At 40.2% G+C, this 20,400-nt stretch overlaps 2 protein-coding genes across 4 annotated transcripts; both read right to left on the bottom strand.

Moving 5' to 3' along the window:
• Positions 1-689: 689 nt before the first annotated feature.
• LOC111066866 (progestin and adipoQ receptor family member 3) lies at positions 690-8,935 on the bottom strand. Of its 2 annotated transcripts, XM_022355789.2 has the most exons (6): positions 8,834-8,935; positions 7,946-8,082; positions 3,052-3,195; positions 1,756-1,860; positions 1,202-1,675; positions 690-1,133 (listed from the first exon to the last, which is right to left on the bottom strand). In XM_022355789.2, exons 2-6 carry the CDS (start codon positions 8,072-8,074, stop codon positions 903-905), a joined length of 1,083 nt encoding a protein of 360 aa, XP_022211481.1. In that variant the 5' UTR covers positions 8,075-8,082; positions 8,834-8,935; the 3' UTR covers positions 690-902. The 2 variants fall into 2 exon arrangements, with proteins under 2 accessions (XP_022211481.1, XP_022211483.1); XM_022355791.2 differs by lacking the exons at positions 7,946-8,082; positions 8,834-8,935 and adding an exon at positions 4,957-5,290.
• Positions 8,936-11,196: 2,261 nt separating this feature from the next.
• On the bottom strand, positions 11,197-20,381 carry LOC111066868 (ubiquitin-conjugating enzyme E2-17 kDa). Of its 2 annotated transcripts, XM_022355794.2 has the most exons (7): positions 20,366-20,381; positions 20,072-20,281; positions 19,502-19,994; positions 16,224-16,287; positions 12,829-12,860; positions 11,815-11,998; positions 11,197-11,722 (listed from the first exon to the last, which is right to left on the bottom strand). In XM_022355794.2, the coding sequence occupies exons 3-7, from the start codon at positions 19,523-19,525 to the stop codon at positions 11,583-11,585; spliced, it is 444 nt and encodes a 147-aa protein (XP_022211486.1). In that variant the 5' UTR covers positions 19,526-19,994; positions 20,072-20,281; positions 20,366-20,381; the 3' UTR covers positions 11,197-11,582. The 2 variants fall into 2 exon arrangements, with proteins under 2 accessions (XP_022211486.1, XP_022211487.1); XM_022355795.2 differs by lacking the exons at positions 19,502-19,994; positions 20,072-20,281; positions 20,366-20,381 and adding an exon at positions 17,897-17,932.
• Between the last annotated feature and the right edge of the window lie 19 nt (positions 20,382-20,400).

The raw sequence follows: 20,400 nt of genomic DNA on the forward strand, positions 1-20,400 counted from the left end.
ATGTTGCTAGAAAACCTGTTTACGACATGTTTCGGCAACATGTCGATAGCGATTTAAAAAGTTCGATATAATCTATCGCTCTACTCATAATTGCGTTGAAGGCTAACTACATATGTAAATATGAACATTTGTAAGTGTAAATTTTAAAATTGAAAATGAAGTATAAAGTCAGAATTGAAGCAATAAGGTAACCAGCTGTGCACCACATAATCCATTGAAATTTTTTTAATCATTGAATTGTATTTTAAAGTATTTAAAGAAAAAAAAATCTCACCAAATGTCGGGCTAACCACATTTGAATCATTTGGTCACACTACTGCTAAACTAATAATTTAAAAATTTGAACGAATTTCTGAAGTGTATCTTAAATGTTTTGCATGCCACGACCGTTCTGCCCTCTCAAAATGCAAAAAAAAAAAGCTGAGAATTATTGTTGCTCCACACCCCCGAAACTCCCAAAACTCCAACGGGCTAAAAGAACAATTTGTATGTTTTGTACTTTCGATATTGTATTTGTATTTAAAGTAATTGTAAAAATTGAGTCAACAAGACTAACACAGCTTCACAGCTCAAGGCACATGCAATTTCCTACAAACAAACAAAAACAAGCATTGTTCAAGGAAATGAAAGAAAGAAGGAAAGACATAAGACACCTTCCGTCGCACGCACCATTCCGGTGCGCTCTGCTCAGCTCCGCTCAGCTCGTGCAGTGCCGACTGACTCATGGATAAACTAACACGAAACCCTAACTAAACAGTAAGCTATACATAAATTAAACATATCGGTCAACAACTACAACTAAATATTAGTTAATATGCAGATATAGAGGTGCTCCATAAGCTATTTACACTAGGCGTAGTAATAGAGTACCGCTGCCCAAGCTGCCAGGCCAAGCTGCTCCCTCAGGAGAGAATCGGCGCACTGCAGCCGTTGTTCAGACGATACTCGGCATACACCAGCCCGGTGTTGTGCCAGTGGTAGAATGCGGCCACGATGATCAGGTGCCACCAGTTGTGCGAGTGTCCCACAAAGTCCACCTTGCCCGTGAACCAGCGCTCGGGTATCTTGGCCGCATAGAACACGAAGGCGATGAGGCACAGCAGATACATGACCACAATGCGGGGCGCCATCAGCTGGAAGGGAAAACAAAAACCAGATGAGTAATTTTGCATGGGAGGAACCAAAGCTAATGCGGACTCACCCTGACCAACTCGTTCTCCAGGCCGCCCATGGCCACAGCCCAATGGCCGAGAGGAATGACACCGTAGGCGGACCACAGCAACAGCACTGACACCTTGCCGTTCATGGAAACATTGAGCTTTGGGATCTGCACAGCGATGGCCAGCCCGAACATGCCCATGGCAATGGTCGAGTAGAGAGTGCGCAGAAAGGTGTGGCACCAGAAGGCGTAGTACATGCCGCTGATGTAGATGGCCACCAGGGAGAGGGATATGCCCAGGAAATCGACCGACAGGAATAGCTCATAGTGCTCCTCCGACTTGCACGAGAATATGTGGTATATGGCGGACATCAGCATGCACAGGCAGAAGCAGACCAGCAGACAGACGACCAGCACCTGATCGGTCAACGAGGCGTGGATGCGCAGGAACTGAAAGTCAAAGATCGTCAGGGCAATGAAGAGTATGCATCCAGCCAGATGGCTCCAGATATTGATCTACAAACAAGACAAAACAAAAAACGAAAACAAATTCAAATTCAAATGGAAAATTCTGTATTTAATTTAATGCAACTCACCGTCTCGTTGGTCCACCAGAAAATGCTCTGCAGGCACAGCTTGTTGGAAAGGAATGTACGGTAGCCACGACGGATGTACGGATTGAACTTCAGATGGCTGGGGGCCTGCAGCACAGATCAAATACCAATTAAATATTGAAAAAAACGAAAACATTTCTCCAACCCAACCCAATAAATAATAAATGCAAATCAAATGCGCCACAACACATCGAGAGGAAAGCAACAAAATAGAACAGAGAATAGAAAATAGAAAATGGAAGCCACTTGGTTGTGTGACTCTGGCAGCGTACCCACCCAATCTACGCGTAGAGCGCAAATTCTGTTCATGGTTCAATTAAAAATAAATTAAATTAAATTTATTGATTTAATTCAACAAACTAGATGCATCTTTTAGTGGAATATTATAGAGCTAGCAGTTGCAACATTTTTATTTTAATTTATTTTTAGTTGAAAGAGTCATTAAATATTTTCGGAGGAATATTGATTTGCTATGATTTAAGTTTATTTAATTTAATTGAATTTTTGAGTGGAATATGATGCATATCTTGAAATGTTTTATGGAGCTTTTTTAGCAGCTAAAATATAAAGCTCTTACATTGAATTTATGAGCATTTACAGCTACGAAATATCCAAAGTGTCCCTGAGGTTTTTCCCATTATCGAAAATATGTAATACGAGGTTTTTACCCCTGGAGAGCACACAGATTGCGAGAGTCGGCCAAACAAACAAAGAAACAAACAAACAGTAGCTTCTTTTTATTTGAATACTTAATGCTACATAGTCGTACATACATACATATGTACGTGTATTGTTGCCACTGTTCGATGTTGCTTTTGTGGCTTTGTGACCTTGATTCAGTTGGGTTTTTGGTTTGTCTAATTGTATTATTTTGGCAATTGCTGCCAGCCACAAGCCATGTGGCGGATTTCACATATTTAGGCGTTCATAGGCATTTTCAGACAACGATCGCCGCGAATTGCTTAGGCACACACCACAGCCAACAAAGCAACCCGATACTCGATTATAATAATACTCGTATGTTTAAGGCATGTAAATTGAATGCCAAAAAAAAAAAGTAAGTAAAATAAAAAGAAAAATGGTTGCTGGCTGAAAGAGGGTTTGATTTTTTGTTTTTTATTTTTTATGGTCTGCCCCTGACCGGGTGCCGGGCGGGCCTGTTGTCAGTGCGCCAAAAACAATTTGCGATCAATTAAAATTCAGTGTGCGCGCGACAATTGGTGCCAAATTGACCCCCCCCAAGACATTGTCACTTGACTCAAAGTTCGTTTCACTCACATCATCGAAATTGCAGAGCCATTTGAATTTGCACAGCTTCTCATCGTAGTTGGGTCCATGTCCAAGCACATTCGGCTCTTCGTTGGACGGAAACTGATGCGCTGCATCCGTCTCCGATGCTGATCCGACCAGTTGGCCATCAAGCTGAAAGAGATAAGCACAAAAAATAATATTATCAATTAGTTTTGCGGCTCATTCGATATGAATTGAGGACAGCACGGATACGACGACGAGTATTCTTCTTGGTTTTTGTGATTCTTCCGCCTTTTGAGTAGACCCTGGCAACTGGCAAACTAATTTATATTTAGCCAAGCCAAAAACTGCAGGGTATAATTGATTTGTTTGCACATTTTATGAGTATTGTCTGGTGTCTGTGTATTTATTGGTCTTCCTCATCTTATTGCAGAATATATTATATTTTATACGAAAAGCATTTGCGTATTTTATCTAAAGTACAGTCGGAATTCTCTCTTATTCGATTATAATCGAACCCAAAAAACTTTTTTTTAATATGTTACGCAGGACAACTAAATTGTAAAAAATATTCATCATATACTCATTTTATTCCTTATTCCTTATTCCTTATGGTTTTTGATTATTGGCTTATTGCGACTGCAGTCTACAAATAATTGTTTGCTCTTGCAGATTTTATTTATTATTATGAACTTTTCTGTGTGCGTGTGTTCTGCGGTTCATATTGTTGTTTCTGGTTTTGTGTGTAAACAACAACAACAAGAGAGCGAGTGTCATAATACCTCCATTGCGAAATTGCAATACCAAAAAACCATAACAACAACAACAGCAACAGCAGCACCAGCAACCAACAGCACCATAAATAAATAGAAATAGCAATAACAAATAATTATAAAACAACAAAAAACAACTGCCGAAAGGGGGCTTGACTGTAATTTGTTTATACAGTTCATACTTATACGACTAATGCACATTTCGAATAATAACAACAACAAACAACAAGCTGCAAGTGTGGGCGCTGCATCTGTAGCCGTATCCGTAACTATGTGTGAGTGAAATGCAAGTGCAAGTGCTTTATCCATTTCGTTTCGATGACGTATTGTTTACAACACGTAAGCATCTCGCTCTGTGTATGCATTCTTTAGAGAGCTTTTTTTTGCACATGTCCGCTCGTAATAATGGGGGGGGGCGAGCCCATAAACGGTTCGACTGTAATACCCCCAATGGGAAATTTTGGTACAGTCAGTGGATGATATTTGGCGTCGTACAAAGAGAATTCGAACAAAATTTAAATTTTTAATACTCCAAATAAAGATATAGTTACGATTTGGCAGAGAGATAATATTTTTTTTTTAATATAAACATTGAAAAAAGTTATGTAATGGATCACCTTAATTTTCATAATTTTTTTTAATTTTGATGATTTTTTAATATAAACATTAAAAACAAAAAATTAAAATAATGGATCACTTGAATTTTCATCACATAAAAAACATTATCCCCATATACAAATTGGCATTTATAACCGAATTGTTTCCATTTAAACAAATTACTGAGCCATCACCAACATTTTCGGTTGAGTGTAAACTTTCCGCTTAACTGAAAACAGCTGCATCTGGTGAGAGGTGTGTGCAGTGCGAGCTGTGATTAAACAACTTGACACCGTGCAATTTCAAATATTTTTACCAAGCAAACACCGACACTTAACGAAAATCCCGAGATAATTACTAATACTCGTTGAACAATGTTGCATAGTTAATTGTCGGCAAATAGAAGCTAATGGACTATGCACCGATATCGACAAACAGGATGTGCAATTAATTCCCCATTGACGTATTTTCGTTACGTGTTTTCCATTCTTTTCTAGTGCACTACAAACACTTTTAATTTACAGATTTATTAGTTATTTTTGGGGTGTATAATCTGGCTTACATCTATTTGTTTGCAGCGCTTCAAATCGGTTGTCGTTGTTGCTGTGGTTGTTGTGGTGACAATAGTGGATTCCATTTTTTAATAATTATCACTTAAATCACTTTTGATGTTTATAAAATACGACAAATGTATGTTTCTTCTTTGTTTCTTTTCAAAAACTTTTGTTCAATGTTTCACTTGATTTTTTTCTTAATATAACACAATGGCGGGGCGCATTCGAAAAATATTTTTTAATGTAGTTCGCGACTCCTTAAGGAGGTATCTTTTCATTTCCAACTGAGGCGCAGAACTTGCATAAACCGTTGCGCTCGCTTTCCAGCTGGCAACTAAAACCCGTCAAGATCCAATGTGTGTGTGTGGTCAACAGAAATCTTAAAAGCACTCAACAAAAGCCCCCACAAAGCTTTGGGCTACAGCATCTGAGTGATACTCGGAGATAGACGCGATTGCAGATTGTTTTGTGAGAGTCGCTTTCCATGTGCGCTTGGGCAATCATCGATGCAATGTCTTTGATGTTGGAGAGGCGTCAGAGACGACAATTATGCCGAAATTATGCGAAATTTCATTGCCTGTTGTTGGGAGCTTTCATCTCTTGTGCAAGCGGCCTATTTCGGTCAAGCCGAATGTTGATGGTAGCCTAACCCCTAGCCCGCACCTCAACGCTGCCCAGCCCCCCTAACTTATATAACAACTCAAGTCAGGGCGAAGCCGTATCCACGAGCACTTACGGACAGCGCATAGACAGATCTCTTGACAACTTATCGCCCATATGTATGTATTTTTTGTACTTTTTAGATCGATTTACAATAATCGGAATCAGTTGAGGTTTCGAATTTAATTCCTTAAACATTCGCGGATTGGATTGATATTTCCAGGAAATCCCAATGTGTACTGACTGGCTGGAAAAATACATGTAAATATGTACAGACATATGTATTTACATGCATACATGTCGGGTACTTGACTCTTAATAAAATAATTCGTAATCAATGTTTATTATTATTAACGGAACTTTACGGAAAAAAAAATCGAAAAAAGTAAATTCTATTTTATTTTACTATGCTTGTACTTAAAAACCGAATATTTAATTTTAAAATGGGTGTATTTCTTTTTACCATGCCATTTTTCTCTTAGTTTTAGATTAGATCGAAAATGGTTCCTTCTCTGATTGGATAAATTTTAGTAAATACTTCCTGCAGTTTATATTTACATACTCGTACATTTGTATAAGGAAACCGTTAGCAATGTCAACGGGTGTGGCACGTTCACCTGTTCATTGAGAACAATTTGTAAACAAAGTTGCATAAGATGCTCCCCAGGGCTTGAGCTTTTCTCTCCGCTCTCTTCGTTGTAATTGCTTAAACGATCTTTACATATATACGGATGCATACGTATTTTTTTTAAGCGCATGCGAAAGACTCATAAATTAAGTTGAAAACAAAACCAGTTTTGCCTTTCGTTGAACTTCAGAGGAATTCCGCGTGAGTTGAGGGCTTTCGCAATATGTAAACATAATGCATAACCAGATATCGGTGTGGTAAGCTCTAATCGGTCACAAACAAGAGCTCTCTCCCTGTCCCCCTTATCACAGTCCAAGACCATAAGTGAGGCTCAGCCCGACCTTGACTCGAATCGCTCGAAGCCGTCTAGTGCGCTAGCCATGGGCCCTGGCTATGGCAAAAATAGCGCACTCTGCTACTTTTGTTTAAGGTTAGCCAGCCAGCAGCTCGCTGTCGACCCAATGAGCTTTCGCTTCGCTATTCCCTCCTCGTCTTGTTTGACTTTTGTCAGCTGGCAGCACTGATTGACGCAGATGCTCGCTCGATGCACGTGTCGTTTCGTCACAGGTGCTCATGTATAGCAATAGTTTTAGATCTTCTAAGATTATTACCAGTTCTATGTTGTGTCATACGAACATATACAAATACTATGCGCAAATTCAAAGTATCTGATTGTAGTTTTAAGAAAGGTTTAAATACCATTCAAATTATTTAAAAAAATTCACAATTTTACCAAGAGTTTCACAAAGTTTTGGAACAGTAGTCTAGATAATTCATGTTTAAACCAATGAGAAGATGGTGTGGCAAGTCTGTATAGTAATAGTCTTAATTCTCTATAATTGATACGCAGATTTTAAAATATTAGTTCCACGAATTTCAAGATTTTAATTATAAAAAATGAATTGTGATTAATTTTAATTGAAATGAGAATAAAATAATATTAATAATTTTGCCATGGTTTTCGTAGCCTTTCCTTGGGCATACTTAAAATTGTAAATTGTCTAAGTAGAATTTCTTATCATTGATTACCCATTGAACTGTACAGCTAAGCTAATTTTGTGAATATTAGAGGGCCATAAAGCAAGTCATTATTATTCTTATTATTATAATATGTGGTAATAACATGGCACGCTAAGAGAAAGTAAGAATGTATATCGAATTGGCTGGTGCGTCGTTATTCTCAAAGTTATCTTAATATTTTAATCACTTTTTTGAGATGTTATTCAGATGTTATTCTGAAGTTTTTATGCATTTGTGTGTGTAGAGATGTACATTTTATGCAATAATATTTGTCTCAGTACTGAAGTCGAATCAATCTTAACTTTGTCAAGATACTTTTGTTCGTCTAAAAGCGATGACAGTGCTGATAAAATCAGCATGTCTGTTCAATGAACTTGCTGCTGAAGATTTATGATTCGAAATGTTTTGCCTCTTTGCTTCTCAATTTAAGAATGTTTCTTAAGTCATTAAAAATCCAACTGTGTTGAGTTTAAATTTTTCGAAAGCGGAATTAACTTTTTTGGCGATTTTTTTTTGCAATTCTACTCCGATTGCAAACAGAACTTTCCACAACATATTGATTGTATAGAAAGACAAAGAAAGACTTGGAAGACAATTTAAAGTCTCCTCCCCTCAGCACGGCCGATCCGCGCCTGCCTGAACTTTGTACCCAGTTTCCTCTTTCTGCTCATCGCACTATCAGTACTCACCCAACAGCAACTATCAGCGGCACCATCCTTTGCCGCCGCCTGGCGAATGTAGCACGTTGACTCGGCGACATTCAAGCACTCCGACTCGGCGTTTGTCTCGAGGCTATCATCGTGCGGGCGGGGACTCATGTCGCAGCCTGGACAGAATGGATATGGATAGAGTTTACGGTTGGTTAGAAATCGTGTGTGCGTACAAATATTTAGTTTACGTTTCTGGTTTCATTGGGTTCAAACAGATGTTTGTTGGGAACTGGCACCGACACCGGCATGCGGGCTGGGGGCTGGCGGCTCCCATTCCCGCGAAAATCGAGACGGGCTCCTAAACAAAAGACACTTTGGATGGGGGGTGCTAAGTGCAGAAGAGCTCTCTCACTGCGGGCTGGTGCCATGTTGGAGTCCACATATGTAGCAATCGACGCTCTCACTGCTCTCTGCTCTCCCTCTCTTTTCTTTGAAGCTCGGTCTGACTTCCCAGCTTAAGCACTTCTTAAACGAGGCAGGTTCCACTGCTCTGCCTAAAATATGTTGCTAGTAACTGCAACCGGCTCTCCGCTTCTTCTGTATTGTGCAGGTCTCGGCGTGTGACCCCAAAGTTAAATATACACACTTGAACCGACTGCAAATGCATTGATAGGCTAGGCTAATTTTGTTTTAATTCTACAATTGCAATTTGTGTGTGCTTTCATGCTTTCCATCTGTCTGTCTTTCTCACTCGCTCTTACTCCCAAAACTGTTTGCATAACCAAAATTTCTAAAGACAACTTTTAGGTCGATCTCTTGCTGTCTGGCTGTTGACTCTTTCCTTTCCCCTGCTCTCTTCTCGGCAATTGTAAGCACGTGCACACGCATACGTGTACGAAAAAAAAACTTAAATTGATTTTGAATTACTTTTATAGGAATTCCACACAGATTTTCACTTAGCTGAAAATGTTCTCGCGAACCTCTCGCCGCGCGGAAACGAAAATAACTGAAACTGAAAATCCGCACTGTCCCCACCAGCTTTCTGTATGGTCGGCCAGCCAGCCACCGACGCGGAAGAGAGCCGAACGCCGAAGAGCGAGAGCCATTACGATCGGCACAAAAAGCTCCACGAAACTTTGGCGCTGCTCTTCGGCCAGAGCGAGAGACGAGAGTATGGTTGTTGTTGTTTTAATCGAATCTTTTGATGATGATGCAAATTAAGCATGCTGTAACCATCTGTCTCACTCGCTCGTTTCTCTTTCTGTATGTGTGTGTTGTGGGTTTTGCATTAGTGACCACGACTGCAAATGCCCTTCACATTGACCGAATGGAGCATCTATCTAACCGATCGCGACTTCAATTCAGTTGCGGCCATTTGATTGGCAACAGTTTTGACCTACGACAGCTGCTCTGTGACAGTCATTTCCAAGCACGAAAGCTTTTAAGCGGCTTTTTTTCAAAGTATGCCCTATAAAAATGTTTTAAAAAGAATAATAAACGAAATTTGTCACGCTTGCTAGTACACACACACACACACACACAAATTGGAGCAACTTAATGGACTTATAAAAATTATCTTGTTAACCGAGTTTTATATCAAGTACAAAACTCTCTTCAAATCTGTACAGTACGCTGTTAATAGGTGAATACTCACTTTACACACGAGCCGTAATTATACCATACTTAAGAACTTTTTTACAGCACTTTTATGTTCTAACGGTACATTTCAACTGTCGAATCTTATAAAGATGAACACATATAGAAGAATAACTATTATCTGCCCCTAAATGGAATGTAGTTTGTGAAGCATTTTGTTAAGAATGGAATGTAAGCATTACTGAACAGAAGAAATCCCGTTACATTTTGTTATTCTTGTTTTTTGATTTCGTGCTTGGAAGAAATTAAGTTTCATTGTAGCATTTTGGTCTTCCTCATTTTGATAGGTTAATTATAAAATAAATTCAAACAACCCAATAAAATTTCTAGCCAATCTTAGGAATAGAAAAAATTATAAATGAAATTTTGTGCAGACAACCCTTTAAACACAATTATATTTTAATCCTGGAAACCACACTGTGAAACCGCTCATATTTATAAGCCAAATCTGTAAAAAGAAGAGCAGCATATCTACGCTACCATAGATCTATTTGCAAATATTGCAGATTAATATTATATTAAAAATTCAAATTTGATATTTAACTAAATATTTCAAGCACATCGCATTCAGGCTACAAGAAACACATTTTGTATTGATTTCAAAAAAAGAATTAATAAACATACAAATAATCCATCGATTTGTGCAAATATTACCATAGAAAATATAATTTGGATGCTGTATTACATAGAATACAATTAAATACTCTGCCCTTACACTGAATCAAGACCTTTTAATGCTCATAATTTAGATCAGACATAATAAACTATAACATAATTCCTCGTGTGATTAAAGCCAAGATAGAGGTTCGACTTGGTGTTTAATTGGTAGCAAAAATATTGATCCTTATTCAGTACATTCTGAGCTTTATTAACCTTTCGTAGACATTATATAGCCTACGTAAAAGTCCCTTAGCCCTATGATTATCCTGTAGCAAGCTGTGGTTCCTGCCTCGCCCACTTGCTGCCTCTCAGCACAACAAAAGAATCCATCCTTGGTATGAAGAGAAACACTACAAATTGACGGAATGGTAGGTAGATTCTCTTCTTGGCGATCATGGCGGCGGCGGCGGCCTCTGTTTCTGTTTTGAGTGCTTTGATGTTGAAATTGAATTTTTGTAATTTTTATTTTTCCGGTTCTTTAAATATAATATAATAATAATAATAATTTTTCCAGCTGATTTTTATTTTGTAGTTTTGTTTTTCTTTGTATTTAAACTTATTATGTTTGATGCTGTGTTGTTGGTAGCTGTCTAGCTTTTAATGTTTAATGCTTACATAATTTTTTTTCTCAGTAATTATTATTAAATTATTTCCATTTATGCTGTGTTGCTTCTCTGCTGTTTCTGCTTTTGCTTCTGCTGTTCGGTCAAACACTACCTCTCATACCCAGTACCAGTACCAAGTCCCAGTCTGCTGCCACCAATCTGCTGCCAGTTGTTGTTGTTGTTGCTGCTGCGTGACCCTCGTTCCCCTTGTGGCGGCTACTGCTGCTTCTGATGATGTTCATGCTGATTTTCATTATGCTTTTGTTGATGCCACGCAGGCGGAGGCGGCGGCAGCGGCTGGGGCACAACTTGATGTTGCTGCCGTTGGTGTTGTTGGCGTTGTTGTTGAGTTTGATGTTGTTCCTGATCTTGTTGGTGTTGGTGTATCTGTTGTATCTTTTGTTGGGATGACTGAAAATTCTGATGTTGGTGTCGGTGTCAGTGTTGGTTTTTTTGTTTTTGCTATAGCCGCAGCTCCTGCTGATATTGTTGTTGTTGCTATTAAAGTTGTTCTTGTTATTGTTGTTGTGATCAACCGCCCGGCGGCTGTTGCCAGCAATAGCAACATTGCTGCTGCTGCGGCTGTAGCTGTTCATTCTCCTCGTGTTTTTTTGACTATTGTTGTAAATTGTTGTTATCTTTGTTGCTGTTGTTGTTGTTGTAGCTGTTGTTGTTGTGTTTGCTTTTGCTGCTGTTGGTGCTGTTGTTGTTGCTGCTGATGTTGCTGTTTTTGTTGGACTGCAATCTGGAACGCATCACATAGCATACTTTCTAGTCCACTCTCGTGCCAGCTCATTGTATTTTTCCCGATCAGTTTTATATATTCGGGCAATCTCTGGAACAAGCGGATCGTCTGGATTGGGATCACAGAGTAGAGAGCAAATTGATAATAAGACTGCAAAAAAAGGAGAGAGACAAATACACAATGAAAAAACGTTATTAGATTTTCAATATATTCAATAAGGAAATATTCAGATTTGTAAATACCTTTTGAAATAGTTAATGCTGGCGACCACTGAGATCTTAATATATCGAGACAAATCGATCCATTGCTGTTGATGTTTGGATGGTATATGCGCGTTGTAAAAGCCACTTTTGGTGGCTTAAAGGGATAGTCTGTTGGAAAATGTATAGTTAAGAAGAATACACCTCCTTGATAAGGGCTGTCCGGCTGCAAAAGATTACAAATGATAACGAGTAAGTAATTAGTAAAGAATTTCGAATATTTATGCAGAGAAAAACTAATATTTTGTCTTGTTGTTTTCGTACGTTGAAAGCAAAACGAAATGGATTTAGTTGATAAATTGATGGGACAGTGGAATTGATGGGGAATCCTTGGGTTTGGACAGTAAATGAGAACATTTAAAGCTCAATTAAAGTTCCAGCAAAATCAATCAAAGGAGTGTTACAATTTCTTCATAATTCCCTTAAGAACTATTGCCAAATATTCTCTATATTCTTTCCTGTCCTCTTTCCGCATTCTCAAAATATATGGCATAAATAACTTGTATCGAATGAAGAAAGGGAAGAAAGTAGAAGTAATGTCTCGTATATAAATAATACATTTTTACATGAGTAAGTTCAGGGAGCGTTGCGGCCACTGACAGGAGTCTTATCGTGGTCATCCGCGACTGACTTCAGTCGCTGTGTCACACGATGATAATGCAACTACATATGAAACGTTAAAATACATTTAAATTAAGGCTAAGCTGAATTTAAGGTTTAGCGCTGTAGCCAGAAGCTATACTCTTTGTGTTTTTAAGACTCATAGATGAAGAATTTGTAGAAGAATTCGTAAGCGATTCTAGTTCTTATTTTTCGTGTGTCTGCTCTATCAACTATGAAATCCGAAATCCCATCCGAACTTTAGCTGCAAAAAAACAACAAGACAATTAGTTTAAATCTTCAAAAACTGATCAAACAGATCAAACGGGAGGGAGGAGCAATCTCCGATCTGCCTTGCTGGGGGATATACTGGGGAGCATGTAGTATTCGTCTTACCGGGCCCATTATTGTAGCTTGCCAGTGAAACACTGTAAGAGAAAGAAGAAAAATAGAGATAAATTAGGTAAACATTGAAAAATACGCATTAGAGAAGATAATGGTCAGAGTACTTGGAGCAAATACATGTGTACAAAATGCAATCGCTGTATGGAAGCAGTATTTCTGTTTGTGTGTTGTCTGCATTTGAATGGGCAGAGCCTTGAAACAGTGAGCACTCGCAAACAAGTGCAGAGCAATACATTCTCCAGAATGTACAAATATTCGTGCCCAAACTAATAAACTAAGAATTTAATTTCTTTTTCTTTTAAACTATAAAATAGTTTGCGACCCCCAAAAAGAGAAGTAGCTTGGCTTAGCTTTGGATGAAAAATCTAGACGGAAGGACAAAGATAGCAGCATGAGACAAAACGATAAATTAGTGTTGGTAGCTATAAAAAAAAAAGATCCGATGTTAACCAACACCAGTCTACACTTTGTACATTTATTACTCTCGCTTACACTGACTGCTTATATTAATTTGTTTTAATTAATAATAATAATTTAATAATTTTCCTTTAAACATTAATACTTTAAATTCCACTAAATTACCTATTAGCCAGAATTCACTGTATGTACAGATGGGGATGTGTGCTTTCAGTGTTGCCCAACTCGCTCATTACCAAAAACAAATGCAGCAGCAACTGCATTGCACCGCCCCCTCTATCTCTCTCTCTCTGTCGCTATCTATCTAGCTCTCATTCTCTTTGTGTCTCTCATTGCCACACGCTCTGCGTTTCCCGTGCAGAAGAACAAAAACAAACAATGCCAGAGCCAAAGAGCCTTGGCACCGACAACTGGCAGCGACGTCAGCAGCAGCAGCAGCTTGCTATCTCGCTCGTACACAGGCAGACAGACGGAAGGAGAGACAGCGGAGCAGTTGGCTCAGGCCCCAGCCCCATGGCCAGAGCTACTGCGCCGCTCTACTGTCAATGTCATCCCGGGTACCCAGGGCGAGTCCGTCGTGTCGTCTTGCATGCAGCAGAAACAGAAAAACCTTCTCTAACCGCTGAGAACTGGGCCGTCCGACCCCAGCTGGTAGCTGCAGCAGCTACCTTCCGTCCTTCCGCCTCTTCATTCTTCTCCTTCTCCTGCACCTCTTCTGACCAGTGACCATAATTACACAAATCGCTCTCGTTTACAGTTGGGCCTGGTCTGGAGTTGCCAGCTCTTTTATTTATTTAACCATGACGAGAGGCTAGAGGCCCCTGAGCAGACAGACGAAAGTAATCTCCATATAACTGAAGCGACAATTGTGCCACTTAGCTAATAATCAATAAATTCTGGGCATTGCTTGGTGATAAGGGGAAAGGTTGTAGCAGGGAAGGGACGAAAGTAATGGAAAATTATACATCTGCTACTTTTATATACCAAAAATATTGGGAGATCGTGAAGAAATTAATCAGAAATTGATTTTCGACTAGGGAAACTCTATTGGGCAGACATTGCGGTGGACACCTGGGAAGGTCATCACGCACACGACATGTATTTTTTTTCGGTCATTCTCTATTGGCAGTCTCCCTAAAGATAGCCCGTAATGTGTATAACATGGTCTCTTATAAATCTCTTCTGTAATTTTCAATTAATTTTCCACCTCTACACTATTAAAACGTATTGTCAAATGCTTTATGCTAAACGAAAAACCCTTCTAGGGATCTACAACGATCTAACTATATAAAACTAAAAAAAAACACCCGACGGTCAGACCAGACCAAAATCACCACACACACACACACACAGTGGGGGGGAGCAGGCATTGTAGGCCCCGCCCCTTCATTGAATTTCTTTTGTTTTCCCCTCTGCGCGTTAGTCGCAAACTTTTGGGTGTTGTTTTCTTTTTACAATTGCCGAATGAGCGCACTTCCAGAATAATACTCGTAATTGATAAGGCGCAGTGCAGTGTAAAAATTCAACTCCACCTGATAAGCAGCAGCGGAAGCGATTCGCATATACAAACTATATGAAACATACAAACATTTACATATGTATGTGCATTTTTATTTGAATGGCCGATTAAATGCTGATAGTGATAGAAATTGAGTGAAATCGCTTAAATACAGCCGTAATTATCTGTAAACGATGACAATTGATACTATTTAGTTTTATTTTATTACTCGCACTGAATCATTTGTAATTTGAAATCAGTAATCCATGGAGTCGGCAAACTCAGGTAAAATTCAATGTTATAAGCAAAGAAAATTTTTGTTTCATATTCTTTAAATTCAGAAGGGGAACTCTAACATATGTTATACATAATTGTAATTCATATTAAATTGTCGTAATAGCCGTCATATATGCTAGCGAAAGTTTTCTTTTTTTAAGTCAAAACAGTAATTACAGGTTACAGACATCTCTGTAAACTAACTTCAAACGTTACTCTTTTCTTTTTGCTTCCCGTAGTACAGTCATATTTCTATGAATACAAAATATTGTATGTGTTGCAGCTGTTTCTACCACGACAGGTACAATCCCCCCACCACCCACACCATCCATCCATCCATCCATCACCTTCGGCAATGCGATGTAATTACACGATTTCACTTTTATATGACGTCATTGGAGAGCGACCCTCATATATCGTGGAGTCGTCTTTCGCACAGTTAGTTTTCAATAACAGTAGTTCGCGCACTGTACCGCTGTGTATGTACATGTGTAGCATAAGTGGAACTGTTGTTATTGTGTGTTGCACCTCTCCTCTACTTGGGAGTCTTATTCCGACTCCGAGTCGAGTCGAGTTGTGTTCGAGCGAAAAGCGAGTCATGGCGATCAGCTGTTGAAGCGGCTGGGATTAAAGCCGAGAATCGAATGAACAAGATTTCCAAAATTAGCATAAGCCAAGCTAAATGTGGGGAAGGCGACCACACCACAAATAGAAAACCAAACAAAATCAGTAACTGCCTAGTCACGTATTGCCTCCATGACGTGGCGATGATGGATGCTCAGCCCAATCAATAGTATTTGAGTATTCCATTCCATTAATTATAATGTATTCTATGGAAACTGTTTTGTAAATTTATAAATGGCGTTGGATTAGATGGTAATCCAATTTCATTGGCCAAGGTTTTGGGACTTCTTGGGCATGCCAACACCTTAGAAGAAGCAACGATCAGCATTCGAAATCTCAGATATTCAGTTGCAGTCCCTTAGTTACTGTAGACTATTTTCAGGTTGAATTAACCCACTAAGATAGCCATTCAACCTCGCACATTTCTAATACCATCTGTCATTCTATAGTAGAGCCCGCTTATCTGTGTTATCTGTATCTCTGCTTATCTAGCTCTGCATTTTGTCACAAATCTCCAATACTTCAAGCGGGGGTGACCAGATGTCTCCCTCATATATTGTAGAATACTCACAATCGTCTCCAACTGGTCCGGCTGAACATTGTGCAGGTGGATCTCTGCCCAGGTCTTGAAGCTCCTGTGAACAAAAGAGGCATGATTAGTAATGATATTTGTGGGAAATAGTGGACGATTGTGCATATGTAAAATGTGAATAATCAGAAATTAATATTTCAATGCGTCGTCTACTGGGTTCGCCCCGTCTGTGTGTCCAGTCGGTTCTTTTGTTATAGTTATAATCTATGCATGTCGCCAGTTAAGTGATGCAAATTTTTGTATTAAATTCAGAAAAATTAAACAGAATTTGAAAACAGAAATATGAACAGTACACAGAACACTTTTTATGCGAATACGACAGTTCGGGCCTCTGGCCAGAGCCAGCCAGAAGAGAGGCGAAAACTCAAGTTCGTTGGCCCGAACCAAATGGTGCTCTCTCTCTCTCGCTTCCTCTCTCCCTCTACCAGTCACTGGCTTTGTAATGCATCCCCTGTCTCTGTCGCACTCGCACACGCACGCACACAGCTGAGCGGCTGATGTTCTCCCCACCCTACGACCCCCCGCCCAACCACAGTTATCACAGCTGCCAACTGGGGGCGCACACAAACACATTCACACAGGCTGCACGAGAGAGAATACGGTGTAAAGTAAACCGGCAAAAAGCGAAAAAAAAGGAAAACGAAGAAATAAAGATGAGCTGTGAAAGGTAGCACACACAACAAGGGCTCAGGGGGTGGGGAGATGAAAAGACCATCTCACACGGTACATATGTAAACGCGAGCGTGTGTGTGTGTGTATATGTAACGGCACCCCAAAATGTTGTCTTTCTTTACATATTCTGGCCTTATATTGCTGCTGTCGTAGCTCGCTCTCTTTGTGACGTTAGAAGCAGAAACAGAAGCACCGACGGCAAGAAATATTTGCGGCACGGCAAGATAACAAAAATAGCTTCCCATCAACAACAGAAACGGCACTTGTCAACTTTTTTGAAGGTGCACGTTGCTGCTGGGCCAGCCGGGCACTCTCTCCCACTCTCACACGCACTCACTCCTACTCATCCCGTTTTGTACCTGTTGAGCAAAAATAAATTCAACAAAAAAAGACAAGAAAACGGTAACATTTATGAGACGCCAACGCCGCCGCCAAAGTGGAGCGACTTTCATTGCATGAGTCATACATACACATATGTACGAGAAATAAAAACAAAACTAACACACACCACACAAACAAACACGTACTCCAAGAGAGGACACAGATATAGAGAGATTTCGTACTTTTTGGGCAATTGAGGCCACAGCCAGCACCAAGAGAGAGAACCTTGAAGAAGGAACAGCAGTGGCAGAGGGCAGGGAAGGGGGGAAAATGGCTAAATAGAAAACAGCTCCTGGGGCTGGGGCTGGCATAAGTAAAATTTGACTTCCTGATTTTTCCTTCGATCTCTCGCCATTTCGTTTATGTACAAATAAAAGTTTATAATAAAGAAAAACTCAATGGCCATGACGCGCTGTGACGCTGGTGGTGGTGGCAGCGACAGCGTCAGCAGCGCTGCTTTTGTTGCTTAAGCTGCGGCAACGACGAGACAGTCAGCAGACCCCACACACACACACACATTGTTGCAAAACGAGCACAGGTATACACACAGCGTTATTCACATAATACACAGCACAAGCACAGGCAGGAACGGAACTCACTTTTAACAATAATGTAGTCATTTTATATGTAAATTATGTTTAATTATAATTTATAACTAATTATTTGGGCCCCTTTGCGGCCAAGCAACGTTTCTCAACACTAACTAACGCACACAAGCGACAGGCGACAGGCACTCTTGGCTCTGCCCCATTCGCTTTGGCATAAGAAGCGAGAAAGAGTCAAAAGCAACCAGCTGTCGTCGACCAAAGCGAGAAGCGAGTGCGAGAGCGGGATGGCTCTACTACTGGCGAGAAACTGTTCGCTTGTGTGTTGGTGCGGGAATGACTATGATAACCGGCTGCAAGAACAACTCAAATCGAAATGTTAATATAATTTGGCTGCCTGACAAACGTTAATTTCCACTGATATTGAACAAAAATCTGAATATCCCCCAGCAAAGCAAACTCTTGAGCCGGCAGCGAGCAAGCGCTCTCTTGCAAGGGGTGTACTTCGGGTGCTCTCTCTAATGAGCGAGAGCGAGCCAAATGCTACGTGCACAAAGTCGAACGGCGGGCGCACAGTCACAGTGGAATATGTACATAGACCATCCGGGGGGAAAATGAGCAGCAGGCGCATTGCATGTTCCATGTTCCACTCCACTCTGCGCTGCAGTTGCTGGTTAATTTGTATTATTCCAATGCGAAAACATTGCTGGACAAGGACGGAGCCCACTAGTTTAAAAATAATTATCGAAATTTACTCGCCAGCACACATACTATGTATATACATATGTACTACGCGACACGACCACTGCAATCACCTATGCATACTATGGCATTGTATATATAAGCCTGTACATTTGTGTGCGTGTGTGGATATACATATATGTGTATATATATGTATATGGGCAACACTATTTCTGAATTATCAGCGCAAAAAGTAGGGTTAGGTTAATTTTATACGCTTCTTTTTGCTCTGTTTTATTTTTTGCTGGATCTTTCTGCGGCGCTGGCACACACACACCCGTACAGAGTGGAGAGCGCGCGAGTGTACGTGTGCGTGTAGAGTGTGCCCTGCTATGTATATAGCGTGTATTGGGTAACATCGGGGAGCTATAGGGTATGCTTCAGTTACATTAATGCGTCCAGGTGCCCGGCTCACACGCACGCACACACACACATACACGCACAAACAATGCATTTGCATTGCACTTTCGCACACAAACGCTCGAATGCCTGTGTAACGGAAACGATGACTGCACTACTCCCGCACACGTTGCCTGGCCACTACACTCTCATCTCACAGCAGGATCTATCCCGCAGCCCGCACCCTTCACGGAGGACAAACCAAACCGAGATCCTAAGACATTTCATTTCCCAATCGGAACAACAGAACTAAAAACTAAACTTGTTTTCCATTTTGCTGGCGCTGTAATTAATGCACACCGTCATCGCCCATTTTTCCCTTTGCCTTTTTGCACGTTTTCGTTTCGTTTCGTATCGTTTTCTCTTCCTCTTCGTGTGTGTGTGCGCCTTCTTTCTACGTTTCACATTTCTTGCATAAAATGTCTGTGTTCACATATAATTTCCCTATTCCGTCTGGTGTGTCAACTTTTTATGCTGCTAAATGCTTTCTGTAGAATTTTTGTTTTTTTTTTCACATACCTTATTGATTCTTTTTAACGCCATTTTCTGATTGAAATTTGATTTTCTGGTTTGGTTGTGTGAGTGTGAGTGTTTGGTTGGTTGGTCTGTGTGGCTCTGGCTCGTTCGCGGATTCTTTTGTTCTGCTTTTATCGAGTCGAAAACGGAACGGAACCGAACTTGTGTCTAAAATCGCTGGAAAATAAACGAAACACAAAGGCTGCGCTGTGCTCTCCACTTGAATTTGCTCTGCTTATAATTTGTGTCCCTTGTCTCGAAATATTGCAGCTCTAGCACTGCGCGTGTAAACGGCGACCCGACGAAGACTACGGCGACGATTATTTTTTTTGTGACTCGATTTCAATCAATTCTGGGCAGGCGGACCGGACCGAACGAACAGAGCAAAAGAGCGACCGACACGATGCGAACAGCAGTCTGAATGGCTTGCGCGTGACAGGGACAGTTGTATGCTGTAGTGTTGTAGCCGTGTTGTGAAACACCTTGTGTATTATATCTGCAACAGAAGAGAGACGATTGAGTTAGCTGGCAACGCCACAAGATGATTTAGGGAGTATAAAATAAAATATTTACTCTTCTTTCCAGAATAGCAAGCAAATACGGATCGTTGAATTGCAAACTCACACCACGTGCCAACTTTCCCGGCAGCGACAAGTGTTGGCTTTGTTGTGGCACTTCTGTTCAATTAAAATTTTTGGTAGTATTGTGCGTGCGCACAAAATGTTTCGAATTGTTAATGTTCGGGGTGCACACAGATTGTCGACGGCTGCCGGAATGTATTAACTGAAAAATTTGGAACAATTGAAGTATAGTAGCTATGTTTTTATATGCTTACTGAGTTGTGTAATTTCCGGGGTTGTTACTCACATTGAAATTGTGAAACTGGCAGCGAGCGAGCACCT

The sequence above is a fragment of the Drosophila obscura genome, unplaced genomic scaffold (genome assembly GCF_018151105.1).
Source record: "Drosophila obscura isolate BZ-5 IFL unplaced genomic scaffold, ASM1815110v1 contig_150, whole genome shotgun sequence".
In the NCBI taxonomy this organism is placed as follows: Eukaryota; Metazoa; Arthropoda; class Insecta; order Diptera; family Drosophilidae; genus Drosophila; species Drosophila obscura.